The sequence below is a fragment of the Cricetulus griseus genome, chromosome 4 (genome assembly GCF_003668045.3).
Source record: "Cricetulus griseus strain 17A/GY chromosome 4, alternate assembly CriGri-PICRH-1.0, whole genome shotgun sequence".
Taxonomy (NCBI): Eukaryota; Metazoa; Chordata; class Mammalia; order Rodentia; family Cricetidae; genus Cricetulus; species Cricetulus griseus.
The window spans coordinates 186,583,045-186,608,287 of NC_048597.1; the positions used below are offsets into that span (position 1 = coordinate 186,583,045).

General features: G+C 47.0%; 2 protein-coding genes across 2 annotated transcripts in view; both read left to right on the forward strand.

The window, feature by feature from the left end:
* The window catches only part of Gnb5 (G protein subunit beta 5), a 28,655-nt gene extending 9,838 nt beyond the window's left edge, over positions 1 to 18,817 (forward strand). Inside the window, exons 2-11 of the mRNA XM_027411145.2 lie at positions 326 to 462; positions 4,767 to 4,808; positions 5,748 to 5,824; positions 7,404 to 7,536; positions 8,951 to 9,094; positions 10,835 to 10,926; positions 12,420 to 12,468; positions 15,528 to 15,624; positions 16,451 to 16,617; positions 17,903 to 18,817. Coding sequence (XP_027266946.1) covers positions 326 to 462; positions 4,767 to 4,808; positions 5,748 to 5,824; positions 7,404 to 7,536; positions 8,951 to 9,094; positions 10,835 to 10,926; positions 12,420 to 12,468; positions 15,528 to 15,624; positions 16,451 to 16,617; positions 17,903 to 17,914 — 950 coding nt within the window. The 3' untranslated portion in view covers positions 17,915 to 18,817. The remainder of the gene's footprint in view (positions 1 to 325; positions 463 to 4,766; positions 4,809 to 5,747; positions 5,825 to 7,403; positions 7,537 to 8,950; positions 9,095 to 10,834; positions 10,927 to 12,419; positions 12,469 to 15,527; positions 15,625 to 16,450; positions 16,618 to 17,902) is intronic.
* A 2,632-nt stretch (positions 18,818 to 21,449) lies between these two features.
* On the forward strand, positions 21,450 to 24,824 carry Bcl2l10 (BCL2 like 10). The gene is given in 3 exon segments (XM_027411381.2): positions 21,450 to 21,900; positions 21,903 to 22,018; positions 24,696 to 24,824. Coding segments are annotated over 3 exon segments (549 nt in total). The 5' UTR covers positions 21,450 to 21,596.
* The last annotated feature ends 419 nt before the right edge of the window (positions 24,825 to 25,243 follow it).

Here is a 25,243-nt window from a genome sequence, read left to right on the forward strand (position 1 = left end):
AAGAGTCTATGTGAGCCTTGGTGTGCACCTGTTACACAGAGACAGTAGCCTTACTCTGCTGTCAGCTCTGCCCATCTCTTGGGGCCAAGAGGAAAGTCTACATAGTGCTCTAGAAATAGGAAGTAGTCTTTTTAGTCTTGCAACTGTCAGGTCATAAATGCAAAAGAGAGTCCTGTGCTGCCTCTACTCTCTAACCTTGCAAAGAAATCTTTGCAAGGCCTAAAAGTAAGAAGAGGACGCTGGGGAGCCAGAGGCTTTCCTGGGACAGCTGAGGCTCACACCTTGACCCTGGGAAACAGAACTGATTGTGGCATTGTCCTTGCAGTACACCAGGTGGCTGAGCGGGTGGAAGCCCTGGGCCAGTTTGTCATGAAGACCAGAAGGACCCTCAAAGGCCACGGAAACAAAGTCCTGTGCATGGACTGGTGCAAAGACAAGCGGAGGATCGTGAGCTCCTCACAGGTACTGCCTGAGGCTACTGCATCGCACTTGGGTGAGGTTGAGTATTCCCGTCACACAGCTCAGAGAGAAGGAGCCATCCCGTCCATGGCCTGTCTCCTCTTTATAACTTTGCTTATTCTCAGGGGTGTGAGTTAATCCTCCTGGGCACTGACATTGTATTCAGGGTTAGAGCCCTTGTCTGGCGTGCACTATGCCTTGGGGTTGATCCCCAGCACTGGTCAAACAGATGCTGTGGCACCCTGGAGAATGTCACTCTAGACTGTACCTGACCCCTTTGATGAAGCATTCAAGATCATTTCCCCCTAAGCATATCACAAGTTCTCATTTGTGGGTGAAGCCGTTTTTTTGTTTGTTTGTTTGTTTGTTTTTTAAAGGTCTTCCCCTACTCAAGGGGGCCATAAATGACTGAGATCCCACTAATGGCTTTATTTTTTTTTAATATAATGGTGTTTTGGTTTTGGTTCTTGGGGGTTTTTTTGTTTGTTTTTTGTTTTTTGCAGGGTCTCACTGTATAGTTCTGTCTGGCCTGGAAATTGCTATATAGACCAGGCTGGCCTTGAACTTAAATCCACCTGCCTCTGCCTCCTGAGACTAGGATTAGAGGTGTGTGCCACCACAGCCAGTAGTTTATTAATTCTTACTGTGTTAATAAGAAGAAATTGACTGTAACTGTGTGGAATGTATAATTTCTTGCAGTGCTCATGCAGTTTTTACTTCTATATCTTGTATGTTCACTGATACATAACACATCATCCAAAAACTGAGATAGAAGATTTAGCTCTGAGGTCTAGCACTTGCCTGACAAGCACACAGCCCTGGGTTCCATCCCCTGTATTGATGTAAATTACCCCCAAATGAAGCAGCCTCCTACAAAGTCATATGTCACAGGGTTTGTGAGAGTTGACACCTGAGCATTGGTATTTACTCCACCATGAGGCTGCTGAAGATGTAGGCATGGCTACAGTTGACTGACTGTGTGACATCTCTCGGGATGCCTTGCTCACACAGCTTTTGAATGCCTTTGCTTCTTGCCATGCAAGCCTTTCCATAATTTCTGCTCACAGCTTAGTAGCTGACCGCCCTTACAGCAAGTGACCCAAGAGAGGGGAAGAGAAGCAGAGTGGAGCTCTTTTGTGACCTAGTCTTGGAACTGGCATTCCATTTTTCTGTTATGTTGTATTGGGCATGTAGAATATCCTGATAAAATAAGGAGGGAAACTGACTCTGTTGGTTTAATAATTTTATGGGTATTTTTCGGTTTAGATATTGTCTTGTTAGGTTTCTATTGCTGTGATAAAATACCAGGACCAAAAGCAACTTGGGGAGGAAAGTATTTCAGCTTGTGTGTTCCAATCACAGTCTACCATAAGGGAATGCAAGGCAGGATCTCAGGACATGAACCTGGAGACAGAAACTCAGGACACAAACCTGGAGGCAGGAACTGAAACAGGCCATGAAGGATCACTGTTTACTGGCTTGTTCCTAGACTCAGGCCAGCCCCACGCCAGAGCTGTTGTCATTGGAAGTTGTCTCATGGTACTGGCATCTTCAAAACATTGATTTCTCCCCTACAACTTGGCTGCACCGTCTGGGCTCTTCTGGGCTCTCTTCAGAGCCTATAATACTGCCGCATGGTGGCATGCCTTAACTTTTCTTTTTGACCCTTCAATCCTGGACCTTCCACTGCTACTGGGGCTGAACTTTTCCAATGGCCTCTCCTTCAGGGACTGCGGGCCTCAGCTGTTCCTCATGACCCCTTCATGCCTTCAAAACCAGTACCACCTGCATGACTCCTACACATTACCAAGTTCGGCTGCCTGCATGATGTACAAACTTAGTTGCTTCTGGACCACAGCCTCCATGTGCTAACCCTGAGGAAACACTTCTGGGAAAGTCTCTTATTAATCACCACCAGGCATGGTAGCGTGTACCTGCAATACCAGCACTTGAGAGGTGGAGGCAGGAGGATCAGGAGTTCAAGGTCATCCTTGGTTACCTGAGTTTAAGAGCAGCCTGGGCTACCTATGACCTTGTCTCAAACAAACAGAAACCTATGAACTGATATATTCTGAGATCAGGCTCTGGGGTTTCCCACACATCTGGCTCTGGTTCAGTTCTTTCAAAACAAGGGTCCATCTTTTCTTAATAACCTTTGTAAGTATGAAGCTGTTCATGTTCTGGGGTGGAGAGATTTATATTGCTTTTGCAGAGGGCCCAGGTTCAGTTCCCATCACCCACTTCAGGTAGCTCTGTAATACCAGCTCCAGGGGATGTAGTGACCTCCTTTGGCCTCTATGGACACTACACTTATGTGAACACACACACACACACATTCTCTCTCTCTCTCTCTCTCTCTCTCTCTCTCTCTCTCTCTCTCTCTCTCTCTCTCACACACACACACACACACACACACACACACACACACACACACGTAAAAATAAAAATAAAATCCTTTTAAAAAGAAAATGTACATGCTCTGGATGGCCCAGCTGCTGTAGAGTCTCTGGCGGTCCTATCTCTGGATGGGACAAGTGTTATTGATTTGCTGTGTGACCTGTAGATCCAACAGATCATGCTCTGCTTGCTTTCTGTTTTATATCCATAACAAATTTATCACCCACGCATATTAAAAAACACCAGAGAGAAGAACAAAGTTTTGACTCCCTGTTTCAACCATTATCTTAATTAAATTTTATTTGTTGTTTAGTTGTTTTTGTTTTGTTTTGTTTTGTTTTTTGGCAAGGTCTTGCTTTATAGGCGTAACTGTCCTCATATGTCCCATCCCCCTGCCTCAGCCTCTCAAGTGCTGAGATTGAAGGTACATGTTGCCCAGCTTACCATTTTAGTGCATTTCTGTCTAGTCTTTACTGACATAGTTATTTGACTTTGAAATCTTAGCAAGCACACCAAGTGTGGGGGACTTCCTGTCACTCACATTCCTCCTTTTTAAAGACAGGGTTCTCCTGCTTCCCAGACAGGCCTCAAAATCACTGTGTTACCTTGGATAACCTTGAACTGTTGACCTTCCTGCCTCCACCTCCCAAGTGCTAGGATTACAGGTGTGCACCCCCACACCCAGTTTGTGTCGTGCTGAGAACCAAACCCAGGGCTTCCTGCATGCCAGGCAAGGACTCTAGTGACTCAGCTGTATCCCAGCCCCTGTGTGCCACTCTTACTGGAGAAGGAAAGGGAGGAAAGGCCACATGGCCACTTCTGAGTACACTGCATGCATCCCCCTCTGTTCATGAGAGGTGTGTGTGGGGGGGGGTGAAAATGTTGGGTGGAGGCTAGAAACACTGAAGATTCTGGGACAATCTATGGATTACCAGCAACCTTCTCCTGTTAACAAAGAGGATTAATCACCCTGATGAGTGGAGATAGGGTTTGGGGGTGGAGGTAAATTCTCCACAGATATGTGGGCGCCTGGCAAGTACATCAGCTTGCGGGAGAGACTTCAGAGTGCACAGTGCGTAGGCGGTGGGAAATGGCAGGCAGGGAGGCAGAGGAAATCACCGCATTGAGTCAGTGTCCCTGTTTACAGAGTGTGGGCTCTAGGTGCAGAGGACCCAAAGGTGCAGCTTCAGAGCCCCTATTGTATTATAAATGACTGCCTCTCCTAAACCATCCTGTGCATACTGTTTGCCATTTAGACAGAAACTAGATCTAAACACACATGAGCCCAGGGAACTTAAGGGTCCCCAAACTATGCACTTTGACCTCAGTTGCTCTTAGCATTACCCTGACTTCTCCCACCAGATGTGGTAGAGAAAGGTACTGTCACTTTAACATCGGGCCTTGATTCTGCCCTAAGAGGTATTTCCCAGTCCATCTCCCTGCCTCCTTCACCACCTTTGCTTTCAATGGCTTGAGGGATTAAATAGTTGAACCTAAGCTAGGCATGGTGGTACATGCCCATAAGCCCAGCTCTCAGAAAGCCAGCAGAGCCAATGTTTGAGGTCATCCCCAGATACAGGTGAAGGTCTAAGCCAACCCAGGCCACATGAGATCCTGTCCAATAGAAAAAGTGTCTGAGTCTTGCTTTCTCTCATTCCATCCAGACCTCCCTTCCACCAAAGAAAAGTGTAAATCGGGGAGCTGAGCCTTATAAAGCTCTCTGGGAAACCCAGTACCCCCACACACTCACTTATTCACATGAAAGTGGGAGGGTCTTGATCACCCTGGATTTCAGCTGCCTCTCCTTGCTGCCCATCAGGACACAGTGCCCTGAGGACTTCTGGGCCATTACTGGTAAGAACACACTGGCAGGTGCCCCCCTCCTCAACTGTTGTCTCTTCTCTCTCCAGGATGGAAAGGTGATTGTGTGGGATTCCTTCACGACTAACAAGGTGAGGTATCCCTCCCTGACATATCCTGGGTCTTGGGTTCCCAGGCTGACGGCCCTCTAGGACCCCTGTTGCCTTGGAAACAGGAACTCTGCCAGCACCCCCAGTCACACCCCCTAGAGGACCACAATCCCAGACCAGAGAGGGCAGAGAGACACCTGTTAAACTGTCACACCCAACCGTGCTTTATATTTTTCTTCTGAGTGATCATGAAAAGGATCAAAATCCTGTCTTCTTTTCCTCTACCTCTGGCCAGAGCCCATAACCCTGTAGAATTGAGCACATGCAGGTGAGGACATGTAGGAGACTGCCTCGGGATCAGACCCACACACTGTGGTGTGGGGCAGGCAGTCTGAGTCCAAGGCAGGAGTGCTGTTGGCATGCGCGCGCGCGCGCACACACACACACACACACACACACACACACACACACACACACACACACACACACACACACACATACATCTCAGGCAGATAGATCTAAGGTTAGACTGTTCCCATAAGATAAAAACCAAAACTCTAAATGCAGGCAGGGCCCACCAGCATCCGCACAAGGTAGTGCCATATGCTAAGTGTGGGTGTCAAAGTCTGTCTGGAAAGAAAGGCTTGTTTCTCACTATAGCAAGGGAACCCCAGTGCATGGTCTACATTATTAAACGAGAGCCATTTTCCAGGGCAGAGTCACTAATGGCCAGGCCTCTGGCAAATGATAAAAAGTAGTGAAGTAAACTATTGCTGTTTCTTACTAGCTGAGACTTGGTTTGTACTGGAAGGCTGAGCCCCCTTGTCGGTGGGAAGCCCACTTTCATCCCTTGCCACTGCCGTGTAAATGGTGACAAATCAGTAGAGACCCCGGTGATTGTATTTTGTAAATGCTCAGATGTTAAGTAAGACCTGTGTGGAAGTGCATGGTATTCACTCCTGATTGGTGCTGATGTTTCAGGAGCATGCGGTCACCATGCCCTGCACATGGGTGATGGCGTGTGCTTATGCTCCATCGGGATGCGCCATCGCTTGTGGGTAAGTTTTTCAAAAGTCCCCTTAGCTTTGTATAGGCAAATATTCCAAAATCCAAACGATCCATAACAGTTCTGTTACAGGTCTGTATGTTTTTGTTTTTTGTTTTGGTTTGGTTTTGTTTTTGCCGAGACAGGGTTTCTCCAGAGCCCTGGAACTCACTCTGTAGAACAGCCTGGCCTCGAACTCTGAGATCCCTGTCCTTTCTGACCATGAAAAACATATAAGTGGCCCTTAGAAACAGCTGCCCAAGAGCTGTCCTGAACAAGGAAAAACAGCCAGAGGTCCAGGGAGTTGACTCAGTGAGTAAATGAATATGAGGACCTGAATTCAGACCCCATCGCCACATGAAAAACTGGGTGGCTCAGAGAGCCACGAGATGGCTCAGAGAGTAAATGAGCTGGCGTGCAAGCGGGTGACCCGAGTCCAATCCCAGGTCCCACTGTGGGAGGAGAGCAGTGACTCTTGAAAGTTGTCCTCTGACCCCCACCTGGGTGCTGTAGTGCATCCCCCCCACACTTTCATACACACAACACTAATAACACTTTTTCAATTAAAAACTTTACATTTATTTATTTTATTTTGTGTGTATGATGTCTGCCTGCATGTATGTGTGTGCACCGTGTGCATGCTCAGTGCCCACAGAGATCAGAAGAGGGCATCAGATACTCAGGGACTGAAGTTACAGATGATTGTGAGCCAAAATGTGGGCACTGAGAAATGAACCCGGGTCCTCTGCAAAAGCAACAAGAGCTTCTTTAAAAAAGAAATAATAATCATTTTTCTAACAGTTTTGTTGATATTTTGCATTTGCTACTTTTTGCTTCTTTAATTTTGAGTATCTGTACAGTTTATGTATCACATGTGTGCCTGGTGCCTTCAGAGGCCAGAAGCCCCTGCAACTGGGGTTACAGATGGTTGTGAGCTGCCATTCGGGTGCTGGGATTGAACCCGGGTCCTCTGTGGGATCAGCCAATGCTCTTAACCACTGAGCCATCTCTCCAGCCGTTAGATTCTTAGCTCCTTTGCTCCTTATGAGCTGATAGGGAACCCTTGCCAATGTCTCAGCTGTGATAAACATGCAGTGGAGACATAAGGAATGTCCTTAATTTGGGGTGGTGTAAATGTGCACCTTGATCTATGAAGAAGTAAAAAGCATGTTTGCATTTAGATGGTTCTGCATTTGCTCCCACACACTTGTGTGTGAACCCAAGGAAAGGAATATCAGGTTTCATATTTGTGGGTTATTTTTTTTTTCAGTTTTGACCATAGATTAGAAGGTTTTTCTGGGTGGTGGTGGTGTATACCTTTAATCCCAGCACTCAGGGGGCAGAGGCATGCAGATCTCTGTGAATTCAAGGCTGGCCTGGTCTACAAAGCGAGTTCTAGGACAGCCAGAGCTGAACAGTGAAACCCTGTCTCAAAAAACAAATAAACAAAAAGGTCTTCATGGTCAAAAGGGAGAGATTTTAGTGTAAGATACTGCTGAAGAAAAACATTTGCAAAGTCAGTATAAATGAGAAAGGATATATGTCTTTCATTCTTCCATGTCAACCTTTGGCTCCTCTGTCTTCTGTGCCAGGGGTCTGGATAACAAGTGCTCCGTGTATCCACTGACATTTGACAAAAATGAGAACATGGCTGCTAAGAAGAAGTCTGTTGCTATGCACACCAACTACCTGTCTGCCTGCAGCTTCACCAACTCGGACATGCAGGTAAGTGCTCACATCATCCTGAGGCACGCCCCATGCAGAGCACATCCGGGAACTGCAAGGTAAGGTCCGCTCTGTGTAGTGCAGGCTCCAGAGGTCGTTTCTCCTTGGTCATTATTCCTAATAAAATCAGAAAGAGGAGAACCAGAAGTACTGAGATAGAGTTAAACTCTGGGTGTTTGGTTGGGTGAGGGTCAGAGCAGCCTGTAAGGCAGGCGACATCGAACTTCACAGCCAGAGAGCGTCAGGGCTGTGAACAGCATGCGTCTCTCTGTCTGCGTTTTACCCTTTAATTCTTAAATTTCTTTTTAGATTTATTTATTTTTATTTATTTTATGTGTATTAAGTGTGTGTCCAACATGTATGTCTGCACCCCACATGCGTGCAGTGCCCTCAGAGGCCAGAAGAGGGCATCAGATCCCCTGGAGTTATAGATGGTTCTAAGCCATGTGGGTGCAGGAAGCCAAACCCTGGGCCTCTGCAAGAGCAGCCAGGGCTCTTAATCTCTGAGCCATCTCTCAGCCCTTACATTCTAATCTTAAAAATAAAAATTGGGGCTTGAGAGATGGCTCATAGCAAGCTGGGCATCCCAAAAGGTGCCTATAACTCCAGCTGTGGGAGATCTGACTCCTTATTTTGACTTCAGCATTCACACACACACACACACACACACACACACACACACACACACACACACTTACTTTCTCCCATGCACACACACTCACATGAATAAAAAAGTCTTTTAATTAAAAAAAAAAACAAGAACAAAATGGGCATTAAGTCTGCCCCGCTTTGCATTACCTCAGCAAGGGCAATGCAGCTCTAACACTCATTTCTTTAGCGGGTTGTGACTGCCCCCATAGTTGATTCAGTCATACAGACACGCAAGGCAGGCAGAAACCTGGTTTAGGACCTGGTAGTGCTGGGCTTCTAGCCCAGCAAGCTGAGGGTCTGCAAGTGAGGCTTGGTGAGGAGGCTTGGTAAGTAGGTTGTATGGCTGGTCCTGTCTCTTCTTCCAGAAACAGTGTTTCCTGGAGCAAGCAGCTAGGGTGTGTGTGTGTGTGTGTGTGTGTGTGTGTGTGTGTGTGTGGTTGTGTTGTGGGTGTGTATTTGTGTATGGGTGTGGTGTGGTGTGGTGTGTGTGTGTGTGTGCGTGGGTGTGTATGGTTTGTATGGGTGTGTATTTGTGTGTGTGTGTGTGTGTGTGTGTGTGTGTGTGTGTGTGTGTGTTGTGTATGGGTTTGTATGGGTGTGTATTTGTGTATGGCTGTGGGGGGGTGTGGGGGGGGTGTGTTTGGGTGTGTGTGGGTATGTGTGGGTGTGGAGGGGTAGGCATGAGTATGGGTGGGAGGGGCGTGGTGTACTCCGTGGAAGGTTCAGCCTTTAGCTAGCTTTCCTCAACACTCTCTTCATGCAGATCCTGACCGCCAGCGGTGATGGGACATGCGCCCTGTGGGATGTAGAGAGTGGGCAGCTACTGCAGAGCTTCCATGGCCATGGGGCTGATGTCCTCTGCTTGGACCTGGCCCCCTCGGAAACTGGAAACACCTTCGTGTCTGGGGTAAGGACAGAGAAAATCTCTGCGGTCTTTTGTCCACTGGGGAGGTAGACGCTGGCAGTTCTTTTTTGTCCTTGGGTCTAGTCCCGTCTCTTTCCTAGAGGTGTCGGCAGCTCCCTGCAGCTGGAAATCCCAGTTCCTGCAGCGGTGTCAGCAATGTCTCCAGGCTTCCTTCTGTCACTGACATTCAGAAGTCTCTGTCGAGATCTGGAATGCTCTGTTTGAGTGCTGCAACCTGGGGCGTGTCTGTCACAGTGTGTCTAAGATTCCTCAAATAAGTGTGCATCTTAGCTCAGTCAGAGGCTGCTGGGCATGTGCAATGCATGCTAAGATGAGCCAGTGCTGGGATGTCACAGGGCTGGGGTGGAGGGGGGCGGGGGAAGCACTGCATCCCACATGTCTGGGCCACCATCCACCTCTCACCCTCAGGTGCAGGAATTGAAAGAGGAACTATGGCAATCAGCATACATAAACCTTAATTTTTTCATCTAGAAGTTAACATACGTCACAATAGCACTCCACGCCTCTTCCCCCGAGAGAGTACCCACACTGGATGAAAGAGTTTTTACTGTGTGTTGTGTATTTGGGAGGGGTGTTTCTGTGCAGATTGGGGATAACACAGAACTAGACTGGCTGTGGCAACCCGCAAACCTGTCTGCCTCCCTTGCCCAGGAGATGGTGGTGATTTCTGTAGCTGAAAGCTCTCAGCCCTGGGAGTCAAGCCACTGGGAGCCTCCCATTGCTCACTGGGAGAGACCCTGATTTCCTTCTCGTTTTGGCCATCCATATATGACTTCTGCCTGTGCCTTCGTATAACTGCGTTGTCCCTGCTTAACCACACTGCTCTCTTGAAGTGACCGTTATCTCTGGAGACTATATTGTCTCCTGGCAGGAGTTGGAGATACTTGGATTTCATTGTCTCTGTCCCCAGTGAGTCTCTCGGGGTGTTGTACCCATGGCAGGTACTCCTAAGATGTCGCTGTACCTCTTCATACCTTTGAAGCCAACTAACTTGAATGCTTTAAGCCATCAATTCGTCTGTTGAGAGAATTCATTTTGCTATTCAGGCTCTGTGGGAATTCATCAAAAAGCTCCCAGAACCTTCATAGCATAATACAGAAAATCTTGTGTTTCTGGTTCTCTGGCTTGCAAACGGCTCAGAGAGAGCATGCAGTTTTCAGGGTGGAGGTGGAAGGCCAGGGGGTTGACTTTCCACCCTCTCCCCCAGCTGTTCAATGGCAAGCCTATGAAGAGGCCCTGGACAGCTGTTTCCCAGGTTGGCATGCTGCTGAGGTGCAGGTGGCCCAGAGGAACCCCGTTCCTAACTCTGCTGAGGGCTGGCTCTGCAACTCCAGCAAAGCGGAGGCTCTTGGCGGCTCCATTTAGATGCCACCAACCTGTCCGTAGTGCCACCAGCCTGGGCACCACCACCACCACATGCGCCAACACCTGCCTGCCCTTGGGCTTAGGAGAGTGGATAGAAAGAGGAGAAAACGGAAGAAAAAAGTGAAATGCCCAGGAGGAAGGAGGGGGAACAACGGAGGTTTTACCTCCAACTCAGATGTCCAGAAGGAGGGCACACGCTAAAGGGGGGAGTGTGAGGAAACCACCTGCTCTTCTAGCCTGAGATCAATGGTTCTGCCTCCGCAGACTTAGTGGGTGGAGGAAGGTAGCTTGTTAAGATTCATCCCTGTGTATACATAGTACTTGCAGTGTATAAATGGGTGATTTTTCTATTCGTAGGGTTGTGACAAGAAGGCTATGGTGTGGGACATGCGTTCTGGCCAGTGCGTGCAAGCCTTTGAAACTCACGAATCCGACGTCAACAGTGTCCGGTCAGTGAATACCATGCTGGAGAGCCTCTGTCATGGGGCTTTACTGGGACTTAGATCACACACACGCACGCGCGCACACACCTCACACACACACCTCACACACACATATGCATGCACACACACACATTTAAAAAAGCACATATGTTCATACCATGGTTTGCGGCAGACAGAGCTAAACACTGGGCATTTTTCTCCCAATCTTTCTGTTCTCGTCCCCTTCAGTCAGAATTTTGTAAGGTGGTCACACAAAATCAAGCTTGCTGGGGCCATTTGATCAACCATTTGAGGACCCAACTTAAATATCTATCATCCTCGTCACAATGCATAGTAACAGGTGCTATAACTCCAGCCCTGAGGAGGCAGACGTAAGAGAATGGTGAACTCCTGGTCAGTAAGAGAACCCAACTTAAAGGAGATGGACATTTTCCTGAGATTCACACCCGAATCTGTCCTTCACCTTCTAGATGCGTGCACACACACACACACACACACACACACACACACACACACACACACAACTTTCCTATTCATCAGCAATTTTTTTACTATCTTTTCCCCAGGACGAACTGTAGGGTGGAAGCCATTTGTAACCAGAAAGAAGATTCACTGAAAGGGATGAGACGTATCTGAGTGTGGGCAGAGTGAAGCCATTAAGGACACTTGGTCAGGGCATGTAGCTCAGCCGGCAGAGTGCTTAACTAATGTACACCAAACCCAGAGTTCTCTCTCTAGCACGGCATAACACCAGGTGTTGTGGCTCACTTCTGTACTCTCGGAACAGAGGTGGAGGCAGGACCCGCAGAAGCTCAAGGTCATTCACATAGGGAGTTCAGGGTCAGCCTGGGCCACGTGAGGCTCCATCTATAATAAATAAATAAATACCCTGGCTCACTCCTGCTTCTGGTTTATAGTCGAGCATCCATACTTCCTACTGAGCATTGGTGGGAATGGCCACCGTTCATTGATTGCTTTTTATTTGGCAGAATTCCGACTCTTGGGACTCACTGCCCTGTTAGATCTTCACCAGGAAGACAGGATTTGTTACCCTCATTGTCAGAGGAGGAAACCTGACTATGAAAGTCGATGTCACTGCCCAAAGTACTGCGTTTAGTGGCAGTGCCAACAGCTGGCGTGGCTCTGTCCATCTGACTCTGTTGTCCCTGTGCTCTGAGCCACACGTGGGGAATTAGGTGCATTACAGGGATCCTGCTTTGTTCGGTGCCTAGTGTGTGAGGGGGTTATGACATTTGGCTCTCGGCATGCCTCTCTGCAAGGCAGCGCCTCTATCCCAGGTTCAGTGGAGGGACACGAGGGGCTGGTGATCAAACTGTGTAAGATTTCCCTCTGGCCTGTGCAAAAGGCCTCCTGTGTCCCGGAAGTGGAGCTTCTGAGTCTGAGCCCCTGAGCCAGAATGCCTTCCCAGGGGCTCTGAGGCAGGGGAGTGGCGAGGGATGGCTGATCCCTAACAGGCTTTTTACCAACTCTCTCTGCAGATACTACCCCAGTGGAGATGCCTTTGCTTCCGGGTCAGATGATGCAACGGTATGTTTCTCAGTTATTGAGAGCCTGTCGAGGCAGAGGGGAGAGATAATAGCTTGTCTTTCTTTCTTTCTTTCTTTCTTTCTTTCTTTCTTCCTTTCTTTCTTTTTTTTCAAAAGTAGCAAGGAAATTTTATTTAAAGTAAAGCAACAGAAAGGGACCAGAAAAACACCACAGGAAAGCATCAGGCCTTAACTTTTTTTCAGATTTTACATATGTATTTTTATGTCTTGATTGTATGTATGTCTACACACCACATGCGTGCTTGGTGCCCTTGGAGGCCAGAAGAGGGCACTGGGATGCCCTGAGACTGGAGTTACAGCTGTGAGCCACCATCTGGCTGCTCAAACTCCCATCCTCTGAATTAGCAGCCAGTGATCTGGACGGCAGAGCCATCTCTCCTGCCCTTTACCTTATTTGTTGCTTTTTGTTTTTGTTTTCTGAGCAAGGGTTTCTCTGTGCAACAGGCCAGGTGTCCTGGAAGCCACTTTGTAAGCCAGGCTGCCTGCCTCTGTCTCCCAAGTGCTGGAATTAAAAGTGTGCACCACCATTGCCCAGTGCTTTATTTTATTTTTTTAAAGAACTTATTTTATGGTCACAGAAGTCATGTGCAGTCCCTGAAAAAAAAGTGAGAGAAATTAAATTGTCCTTTCCTAAGGAAAGCCTCACACCGTTTAATGAGTCCTGACTGTCCTGATATCTATTTGTATATTTGTCTTTTTTACATAATGACAGCTTATGTATAGTCTGCTGTGCCTAACAAGCACTTTTTACACGTGTATTCTCTTGGTAATTGTCTGGTATTCCATACTACCGGCATGCCATCGTGTACTGAGAAAGTCTTCCATCTGGAGAGAGCTCTTTCTAAAGTTTTTCCCCTGTTAAAAACACTGCCCTAAAGCCCAGCATGGTGGTGCTGTGCTTGTAATCACAGCTCGAGGGAGATGGAAGTAGGAAGAACAAGGTCATGCTTAGCTATATATACATAGCAAGTTCACCGCCAGCCTGGGCTGCAAAACAAATTTTGCTGTAAGTAAATATTTCCATGCCTCTCACTATTTAAAACTCTCAGGCATTAGTTGCTTACCTAAAAAACAGATTCACTTCTCACAGTTTTGTTATTCGTGGCAAATTATGTTGACATACTTTTTTTTTTTTTAAAGATTTTATTTATTTATTACGTATACAGTCTTCTCTTGCATGCCAGCAGAGGGCACTAGATCTCATTCAAGGTGGTTGTGAGCCACCATGTGGTTGCTGGGAATTGAACTCAGGACCTCTGGAAGAACAGTCAGTGCTCTTAACCACTGAGCCATCTCTCCAGCCCAACATACATTTTTAAGAGAAAACATAATGTCATTTCTTGTTGTCCTTCACAAATATCAAATAGCATATTAAATAATAGGCTTCGCTTGGAGCTGCTGCCATGGAAGACATTACAAGAGAAATTATTGAGTTTTGATAATAATGACAATCTCAGGGCTGAAGAGATGACTCAGGTTAAGAGAGCTTGCTGCCATTTCAGAGAACCCAAGTTCAATTCCCAGCACCCATTACAACCTCCTGTAACTCCAGTCCTGGGGCATCTGACGCCCTCTTCTGTCCTCCTCACACACCCATACACGTGCATTCACACACACACACACACACACACACACACATCCATATTCACATAAATAATAAAATATTTTAAAATATGTAATATATATGCGCATATATTTTGGCCATGCCATTTCCTGGAAATAATTCTATTCTAAGGGTTCTGCTCCTAAGCTAATGTAATTTTATTTTAGTCATCAACATGCATATAAAGGTTTTTACATAAAAATGTTCATCGCATGGCTAAGGACAGTTCTATTGCTGCTGCCCAGCCCATTACCCCTTGTAATATATTCAGAAGTCAGCTTTTCTCCCACAAAATATTGTTCCTCATAGAATTATGTATAAGGGAGAAATTTGGTCCTAAGGAGAACATTGAGCTGGCCTTGCTCTCACAGGTTGAGACATAGCCACATGGAGAATATTGGACAGACACATAAATCATCTTCTCTGAATTTTGGAAAATCTTCTAATTTTGGAAAATGCTTACAACATAATGTTGACAGAGACGGCAATGCAACACCCACCCCATCTATTTCCACACAGTCTTAGTTAGGGTTTCTATTGCTGTGATGAAACACTGTGGCCAAAAAGCAAGTTGAAAAGGAAAGGGTTTATTCGGTTTACACTTTCACATCACACAGTTCAGCATCAAAGAGAGTTAAGACAGGAATTCAAACATGTCAGGAACCTGGAGGCAGGAGCTGACACAAACCATGGAGGGGTACTGCTTACTGGCTTGCTTCTCATGGCTTGTTCTGCCTGCTGTTTTTTGTTTTTTGTTTTTTTTTTATAGAACCCAGGACCACCAGATCAGGGGTGGCCCCACCTATTATGGGCTGAGCGCTCCTCCATCAGTCACTAATGAAGAAAATGCTCTATAGGCTTGCCTACAGCCCCAACTTTTTCTTCTCCCCAGAGCTGAAGACCTAACCCAGGGCCTTGCACTTATTAAGCAAGTGCTCTACCACTAAGCCAAATCCCCTACAACCCAGTCTTATGGAGGCATTTTCTTAATTGAGGTTCCCTCCTCTCAGATGACTTCAGCATCCGGCACATAGACATAAAATAGAAACAACACAAAAAAGAACATCACAGACATTAGCAAATAACTCTTTAAGACTTGGGGTAATTTTCATTTCCTCATGCACGAATTTCTAAGTATTTCCAAATGTTCCTTGATGACTTATATGCTTCATTGGGGTAAATAAAGTAGTGTTATATGTTTATCTCTGTACCTGAAGAAATTTTCCACATTTGCTGTTTCTTTGAGTCTCTACTGACTCCTGGAGGTTAGCAGGAACAGGGCTGAAGGATAAACAGGAGAGAAAACTAAATAGGTTTTCTCCTGTCATGCCTCAAACTACAGAAACTACTGGCCCCCAAGAATAGCTCTGTGGTCTGCACTTTCACAAATTGAAGCCAGAAATAATGGTGCCTTTGTCTGTTTCTTTGCATCCCAGTGTCGCCTCTACGACCTGCGGGCAGATAGAGAGGTCGCCATCTACTCCAAGGAGAGTATCATATTTGGAGCGTCAAGCGTGGACTTCTCCCTCAGTGGTAATGTTTTATTTCCGAAACTTCTCCAGGACTGTAGGACTAGACCTAAAAAGCAAACCGTCTCTCTGCCTACCTTCCCATCACCGAGCCTTCTGCAGGGCGATATGCTCAGGCCACATCTGACCTTCAGATACCCCTCCCTTCACCTCATCTGCTGGCCCTTCCCTTTGTGCTCTGAAACTCCCTGCTACCTTGCCTATAGCTGGTAGGCAGCTAGCAGAAGCCAAGCCAGCTCTGATGGGACACTCACCTGTTCTGAGTCTGCGCCTTTGCACACAAAATTGCAGCCACTTTATGACACCTCTACCCAGCTCAGCTGCTCAGCCCTCGAAAGCATGGATCACCTTGCTTTAATCTCTGTAAACTCAAGTTGAAGGTTTAATGGCAGGAGTGTTCCTGCTTCCTCTAAGGCCCAATGGAGAACCACACACACGTGAGCCTGGCATAGTGGCTCCTACCATGATGCTACAGTGATATTCCTCCCGTGCCTTTCACAGATGACAGTGACAGCTTTCTCTTGAATTGCAAAGGCAACATATATTGTCTGCCACACAGTGGGCCTAGATGAGCCTATATTTATTGGATGGATGGGTGGATGAGTGGATGGATAGATGGATGGATGGATGGATGGATGGATGGATGGATGGATGGATGGATGAGAAAGTTCATGAGTAACTAGGTGGGAAGATGAGTGGGTGGGTGGATGGATGGATGGAAAAGTTCATGAGTGACTAGGTGGGTGGGTGGGTGGGTGAGTGAGAGTGACAGTCAAGGAAGGAACAACAGAAAAATGGTGTAACCATTGTATTGTGTCTTCTGCTCCCAGGTCGCCTGCTCTTCGCTGGGTACAATGACTATACCATCAATGTCTGGGACGTTCTCAAGGGTTCCAGGGTCTCCATCCTGTTTGGACATGAAAACCGTGTCAGCACTCTTCGAGTTTCTCCCGATGGGACAGCATTCTGCTCAGGATCATGGGATCACACTCTAAGAGTAAGAGAGATGTCTCACTTTTCCTGTGTGAAAGGAGAGGAAGGACTGGTGGCCTTCCTGAGACAGGATGTCAACCAGCATTCTCATGTCTAGAACTACAGATGCCACGGGGGTGTCTCTGGGAGGTTAGGCGCTTCATCCACACAGGTGTTCAGAGAGACCAAGAGTTTCGGCATGGTGTTGAAAGAAAACTGGAGCTAGATAACCCAAATGTTTTGTTTTCCCCTAACTGTCTGATTGATTGTGATTCTGTCCTTGAGTAAGCCACAGGTTCCCAGTTGCTACTCCCTGTACTGAAGGGTTCCCCACACCAGCACAGATGTCATGTGTCAGGTCACAGCCCCCTGTGAGGCAGTGAAGGCCCCTGGGATGATATATTGACTATGTGACTACGATTGCAGGAAAGGGGCCTTATGGCTTTGATCAGACTTTCAACTCCCCTTGAGTCCTACCACTATAGCAAAAGGCAAAGAGGTGGACATTGGGTGTTCCTGGAACATGGGAGTGCTAAGCACATTCATTGCTCGTTGCTATGCAAGATACCAAATCTAACAAAGGCTTGTGTGAGGGTTTAGGGGCCTAGTTTGAGAGGGATCTTTGGATAAAGACTTGGCTAGGCTTGGACATATTTGGAGCATAATAATTTTAACGTTGCTGGGCAGAGGATGAGGGGCAGATTTTAAAGAAAATCTTGAGGGAGCAACAAGATGTCTCAGTGGGTAAAGGTACTTGCTGCCAAGCCCAACAGCTTGAGTTTGATTCCTGGAACCCACATGGTGGTAGGAGAGGAACTGATGCCCACAGATTATCCTCTGACCTACTCATGCACACTACAGCACACACATTCCAAAGTATACAGATATAGACAGATAATGAATGAATGAAAAATACTTTAATAAGGTCTTAGAAAGTAAGCAGTCCCTCGTGTTCTATTTATTTTAATGGGAGTAGGTTGAATGTCTAGTTTTAGGACAAATAGATAAAAAAGTTGTTTTTTTTTTTGCAATGTTATAAAAACAAAGCTTAATAGTGAGGTGATGATAAACAACAATGATCTGTGAGGATATACGTGGTTCAGTTCCCAGTCTAAGGGAGTGGCTGGTGAGCTGGTTGCAGAGGCCCTGCAGACAGTGAATTGAGAGGGGTAGGTGTCAAGGATGCTGAAGCCCACAAGAGCCCTGTTTGGTGGAGAGTGTGTGTGTGTGTGTGCAGTATGATTTCCTCTTTTAAACTTAAGTTTTATGAATTATTAACTACTAAAAACAACCTATCTGTGTCTTCTCAGGTTTGGGCATAATCTTCTCACAGTGTACATGACGAACGGGTCCTCTCCTGTGGGCATGATTTCTAGAGGAGCCCAGGACTTCCCACGGGTTAGCTTATGGGAGCAACTTCACAGCTCAGCACTCACTCAGCCCCTCCAGTGTCACCATGAAAACCATCCCCTCCCTGGCAATGTGCTCCTGTGGGCCTTGGCACTTCAGCTGTCCCTTCCAGTTCTTGTCTCATTCATCTCCAACACCTTGTAAAATCTGTCTGTTTTTGAAGTTATTCCAACCAATAGAACTCCACGTTTATCAGCATTGAAAATGTCCCTCATTGCTTCCTTGAATTCAGTCTGTCTTCAGAGCACTTTAAACTCTACCTTTTCTTGGTGTGGACTGTGGCTTCTAGAACCTTCCTCTGGACATGCCAGCTGTATGGACTGTGAGAATGACTGTCCACTGGTCTGTCTTAGAAGAGAATTCCAGTTCCAAATGTGACTACACAGATTCACTTTTTAAAGCTGTTTTTATGTAAAAGTATCTTTTTTTTTTCAAGCTGTTCAGTTGTATTTTTTTAGATGAAATGTTTTTGTCTGGGAAAGCCTGTAGACATGAAGCAGACATGTGCAGAAAACAGGCCATGTGTTTGACTTGTGATGCTGTGATAGATGGTGGTCTAGGGCAGGACTTTTTCCCACACTTGAGGGGAAACTGGTTGCCATTTATAGCACAAATGCTTCGGAGAGCAAACAGAACCTTCCGGTGTGGGAAGACAAGACATTCAATGGATTTAAAAGCCTACTAGCAGTGTTATTAGAAATGCTTAAATTAAAGTGGGTGTTGCCCATGTCAATAATATTCGAGTGTCCTGAACAGCAGTTATACTTATACAAACTGATGGGCAGGTCATGAATAATAATGTCTTTGCTATCAAAGGGGTATCCTGTCTTTATTTGAATCCGCAATTCCTTCTAGATGCCACTGGCTGCTTCTTATTACAAGGTCCCTACATTCTCTTCCTTTTTTCTTTTAAAGGTGTAGAGGTTTGTTCTTTTAGAAATACCTTATCTAGTAAAAAAAAAAATGTCATGTTAATAGAAGTGGTGGCACACAATTGTAAGTTCAGGTTTCGGAGGGGGTGGCAGGAGGATGGCTTGAGCCCAAGAGTTCAAGACTAACCTCAGCCGCATAGTGAGACCTCGTCTTTTCATTGTGTGTGTGTGTGTGTGTGTTGTTTTGCACTATTTTGCTTTTTATATTTATTTATTTATTTATTTATTCATTATTCTATTCATTTATTTATTCTGTGTGTATGCAGGTGAAAACGCATGCCACAAAGCACATGTGTATGTCAGAGTACAACCAGTGAAATCCTGTTTACTTCTCCTACCATGTGGTGCCTGGGGATCAAACTCAAGATCCTCAGGCTTGGTAATGAGTATCCTTCCTTGCTGAATAATCTCACTGCTCCTTGTTTTGTTTCTCATGAAACAAAGTGTCTTAGTTAGGGTTTACTGTAGCTGTGAGGAGACACCATGATCACAGCAACTCTTACTTACAGTTCGGAGGTTCACTCCATCAGGCTGGGAGCATGGTGGCATGCAGGCAGGAAGGCAGGCATGGTGCTGGAGAAATAGCTGAGAGTCCTACATCTTGCAGGCAACAGGAAGTCAGCTGCCTGTCTCGCTAAGGGAAGTTTGAGGAAAAGACCTCAAAACCCGCCCCCACAGTGACACACTTAAAACAGAAGGTGTGGACCAAATTAAAGGTGTGCCCTCCAGCCTCAAGATCTGGACTAAAAGTGTGCATCAACCAGACTCCTCCAACAAGGCCACACCTCCTAACAGTGCCATTCCCTACGAGCTTATGGAGGCCAAATACATTCAAACTACCACACAAGCTCTCCTATATCCCAGGCTTCCCTCAACCTTGCTACATTGCCAAGTAAGAAGATAAACTTCTGGGCCCCCTGCTGTTGCCTGTCAGGTGCATACACCACACACTGGGTACACTAAAATTGTAGGCACACTGCTGGAACCAAACCCACCCAACATGATTCAGAAGCAACTGAGCTACAGCCCCAGCCCAAGAACCCATCTTTAAAAAGAAAAAAAATTCTTAAAGAAAGTACTGGGAACCAAAGGTCACCTTGGACACTGGTAATCATTCCTGGGTAAAACTGGCACTGTGTGTGGCCTTGGGCATCTGACCAGCCAAAGATTTGCTGTCCCTGAGAAGCAGGGGGAGTGTGTATCCCCAGATTGCCTGGTCCCCTGTCTTACCCTCCTCTGCCTGGCTCTTTGCTTAGTGTTGGCTTTGCCCCAGACTCCTGCTCCTCAGAGAGCCCCTCAGAATGCAAGAAAGAATATTCTTCCTTGTGGCCTTGTGGTGCCTGCACCACGACTAAGTCTAATGGAACCTCCACTTGTGGCAACCCTCCAAGACTAAGTCTGGGTATCAGGTGAAAGCCTGGAGATTCAATTAAAAACTGAGCCGTCCAGTCGTTTGTGCTAAGTGTGTGTGTGTGTGTGTGTGTGTGTGTGTGTGTGTGTGTGTGTGTGTGTGTGTGTGTGTGTTTTGCAGGGAGGGAGCAGCCTTATATACAGACTTACGGCACAGTGGAAAAATCCCAGGTATAAGAGCTCATGTTTTTTGATGCCGGAGGGGCAAGACCCAGACTGTAATCCAAGACTAGAAAACAGGATGCATCTGTGGTTATCAACTCATGGAGACCCGGTGGCGGCTGGGGCCCAACATCTCCCCCCAATACTTCCAGCCATCGGGTGCTACTGTCTCTTCAGTCTCTTTGAAACTGAGAGTGAGAAACACCACATACATTTTTGTTGTTTTATTAAAATGTCTCTTAGGAGCCCTGAAAAAGTCTCAGAGACATAGGATAGGTCTGGGTTATACTTTAACACTCTAGAGAGCTCTCTTTGCTCCTCAAGGAGTCTGCCCTGGATTAAAGCGGGCCTCTAGAGAATGTGGACAGGGACTAGGACAGCTGGGCACAGAAGATCACTGAAAAAAGGCCTCCGAGGAAACTTGGGGCATCACAAAAAGTCAAAAAAGAGCCCCAAGATGACCCACAAGGGCTGAAGCCCAGCAGGCCTGTAACCTACTAGACCAATGGTTCTCAACCTGTGACCTCTCCCCCCCCAATCAGATACCCTGCATTTCAGGTATTTACGATTCCTAACAGTAGCAAAATTACAGTTGTGAAGTAGCAAAGAAATAAATTTTATTGTTGAGAGTCACCACAACGTGAGGGTCACAGCATCAGGAATGTTGAGAACCACTGTACTAGAGATGTGTTCAAGGGAGAACAGCGGGGGTTCTAGGGAACATAGCTGGTAGTTCAGAGATAGGCAAGAGTCAGGGGCAGGGGCCACATTGCCTCCTCCAACCTAGACCAGCTGCTTTGCAAAATGATTTATGTATCCTCATTTTCCAGTCAATAGCAAGTTAAGACACAGCTTGATGGCACAAGCATGCAATCCCAGTGATTCAGGAGGCCGAGGCAGGAGAATGACTGGTCTAAGGCCTACCAACTCCTAGAAAGTTCCAGGTCCCAGCTGTTTCTCAATAGGCCATCACAGGCCTCGCTCCTTATAACAGGTGTAAGTGAGATTCCCAGATGTCTGGTGGGTGGAGGCAGGAAGCAGCTGGGCCTAGAAATCTGGGTGGAGTTAGGCCGGGCGCAGAGGCCGGAGGATGGACGACCCGCTGCTGGAACGCACTAGACGGCTGCTGACTGACTACTTGATGTTCTGCGCACGGGAGCCAGATGAACCCGAGCCACTGCCCAGGTCGGTCGAGGCCGCCTTGCTGCGCTCCGTGGCAGAGCAGTTCCAAGAACAGCACCACTTTTTTTTCTCCTCCTTCTACGGCTACAAGGGCAACCGTGTGCTGCTGATGACACAGATGGCAGATGCGGTGCTCTCTGATAGCGAAGGCTTCAACTGGGGCCGCCTTGTGATGCTCTTGGCCTTCGCGGGGACAATTGTGAGTCAAGAGCAGATAAATGGTCTGAAGGATCGAGTAAAGTGCTTCTAGACTGCCAACTCATAGTGGACTTGCTGTGCGATCGGATCCTGGGACAGCATCGCTCCTGGCTGGAGGCTCACGGTGGCTGGGTGAGAGCTGAGAGCCAGGGATAGGGTATGGTGGTGTGTGAAGGTAGGGTGTGTGTGTGGAGGGGTGCTGTACTGAGCCCTCAGAGACCAGGAGTGCTTCAGCTGTTTTTTTACTAAAGTCGGGGTCTCATGTAGCCCAGGCTAGGCTCATTACATAACCTCCTGTCCCTGTGGTTCTCCTGCTTCCATCCCAAGAGCTCTACAGTTGCAGGCTAGGTCACTAAGATGGGTTTATGTGGTGCTGGATGTGGACCCCAGGGCTTTGAGCCTGCCAGGCAAGCACTCTACCCACTGAGCCACGTTCCCAGCCCAAGATTTCTTTTAGGCACTCAGGCAGCCCTTGCTCAATAGTTCTCATAAAAATCATTCAGGGGTGGCTAACTCTAACCCTTACCCTCGGGACTTCAGGGAGGGCTTATGAGGTCTGATAGGCCCAAGTAGCAGAAAGGGAGTTGTGGTCACATCCAGGCTCTCTGGAGCTTCCTCTCATTCTCTAACCCTTTAGGAGACTAAAGCCCTGGGGGTTGTGAAATGTGTGTGACCACCAAGTGGGGCCTCTAACTGGGATCTCTACTTCTTGCCCACTGCACTTTCCCCTGCTGGTCAACCTCCAGGCTCCTGGCTTTCTGTTGGTCCTTAGTCTCTGTAGTGTAAGCTAAAGAGGCAGCTACACAGAGCTACTGATCAAGAAAAACACCCAGGATGGGAATAAAGCTTGAGGGTAGACTGTGAGGCCCTGGGTTTGATCCCCAGCACCACCAGGAAAAAAAAAAAAAAAAACCTCTACCCTAGTTTAGCCCACACGCTGAGCTTGGCCTCAGGTTTCCCCAAATGTATGGGATAAATGTAACTTAATCATTAAAACCCACAAAACAAAACAAAACAAAACAAAAACCCACCTTCCTGCCGGCAGTCTGCAGTTAGAGCACCTGAATAAGAAAGGCGGAGCAGTAACTCCTGCCCTGCTCCTGATGTATGGGCCTCCACAGGGCCCGAGGCCCGCCTTCAGCTGAGTTTTTGAGAACCCTCTCTGAACTCTCTGAAGAGGTCATTAAGACAGTATTAATTTCTCCCTCTGCCCCCTCTCTCTCCCCTTTCCCCTTTCTCCCCTCACCCCTCTCCGCTCTCTCATAAGCTCTCATAAGACTTGGGAGGGTTCAAGAGGAATGTCAAGGCAGATTTTCTTTTGGGTAGGAGATTCATTAGCAGAGTTACTAACACCATAGAAGGACAGCATGGCAGGGGCTCTGTATAGAGTTTAGGTCTACTCGACAAAGTCGGAGTCCCCTCAATAGGCTTCAAAGGAAGGAAGAGGTCCCATGCTCCATAGTGGTAAATCCGTGCTTGCAGTTGGGTTGTCACTGCTTCCGGAGCAGCAAGGAAAGGGGGAAAAGCTGGCTCCTTTAGCTAATGTGTTCATCATACAGAATTTGTTACCAGAGTCCCTGATTGCCTAGGGTCTCAGGTAGCCTGGTGTTGGTAAACTTCTTTTGGGGAAGAGAGGCTTACAAATCCACAGGCTGGCTTTCAATGGGGTGCCTGCTATTTGCTCTAAGCTGTGAAGTAGAGAAAGCAGGTGCTGCAAGTGAATACACTCTGGTCCAATATAACCTTCCCGGCCTTTTTGTCTTGGGGTGACCAGAGCTCAGTCTCTGTTGGGGTGGTGTGGAGTCAGCACATCTCCCATCTCAGGGTATCTGAGTCAGATATTGAAGCCTGTATAGGCACAATGGAGGGATGTTGTCCACACAAGCCTGTGTGATGTCACACACACACACACACACACACACACATACACACACACACACACACACACACACACACACACACTCATACTCACACACACTCTCTGCAGTCTGGATGAGCTGAGCTGGGCAGTGTGCTGAAGAGGGGGACTATGGATGTAAGAACCAAGAAAGTTATTAAAGGGGTAACTACAGGTGTGACCCAGGAGGTCCCTGATGTGTTTTGAAACCATTTTGAATTTGATTTGTAGAGAGAGGGTCAAGGGTGAAATCAAGAGCTAAAGACAGACAGGTGACGTCAAAGGAGGGAATGCCCAAGGTTTAAGTTTTTCAATTTTATTGGAGGTTGTGGAGAAGGTATCAGAGGAAAGAGAGGTTTTAATAGAGTTCTGCTAGATGTCTTTCCTCAGCGTTGAGGTAAAGTGTGAGGTGTTCTGAGGCATCTCTGCCATATGGGAGAGTTAGATGCTTGCTTCTACCCAAATTGAGCCACTGTGAATAAATCATATGACATGTCTGGAAGCCACGTGCCTTTTGTTTATGGCATGATCTAGAACCTCCCATGTATTTTGGAGTGTTTCTCATACTGGACATTGTCCAGGGCCTTATGCATGCTCATCACATATTTGACCTCCAAGCTCTACGCTAGCCCTTCCTGTGAATTTTTATTTAGATATTTTTATTGTGTGTGGATGAGTGCCTGCATGTGTTGTCATATACATGCAGTGCTCAGAGAGGCCAGAAGAGGGCGCAAGATTCCCTGGACTTGGAGTCACAGGCATTGTGAGCCACTATGTGAGTGCTGGGAACTGAACCCAAGTCAGACAATGCTCTCAACTGCTGAGCCCTCTCTAAGCCCGGCCTTCTGTGTATGTGGGGCTCGGGTTTGTTCACGGGGAGGCAGACTAATGCTCCTCTTGTGTCCCTTGCAGGATGGCTTTTACCACTTCTTTTCGAGCCACTTACCACTCGATTTTTGGAGGAGTCTGCTGATCAAGACTTTTCTATACTGGGTCTTTGCAACGGCCATGCTGTTTATCTGGAAAAGATTACATTTTTAAATTTTATGATTTTTATGATCTTACCTGCCTAACTGTGACCCACTAAGGGACAATTTTAGATGACTGGATAAGAAATGAAGAAATCTCCTGCCTAGGGACATTTTTACCTGCATGTTACATGGAGTCCTGGGGTTGTAATGGGGCCAGCATTTGGGGGGGGGGGCCTAGTGGTTCTTCACTGAGTGGAGAAAATGGTCTTATGGGTGTGTCACTCCAAAGAACTTCAGAGGAAACCACACCCACTCGTGAGATGTACTGCTGTCTGCATTTGACTGTAAGCACACCAGAGCCTCTCCCATCTGTTCTGGGGTTCTTGAGCCGCTGTTCAGTAGCCAGGGTTCCAGGCCCAGAGGATCTATCCTAAAGCACCAAAATCCCAGAGCAGCAAGGAATTCAATAGGAAATGCTAAGAATTCCTT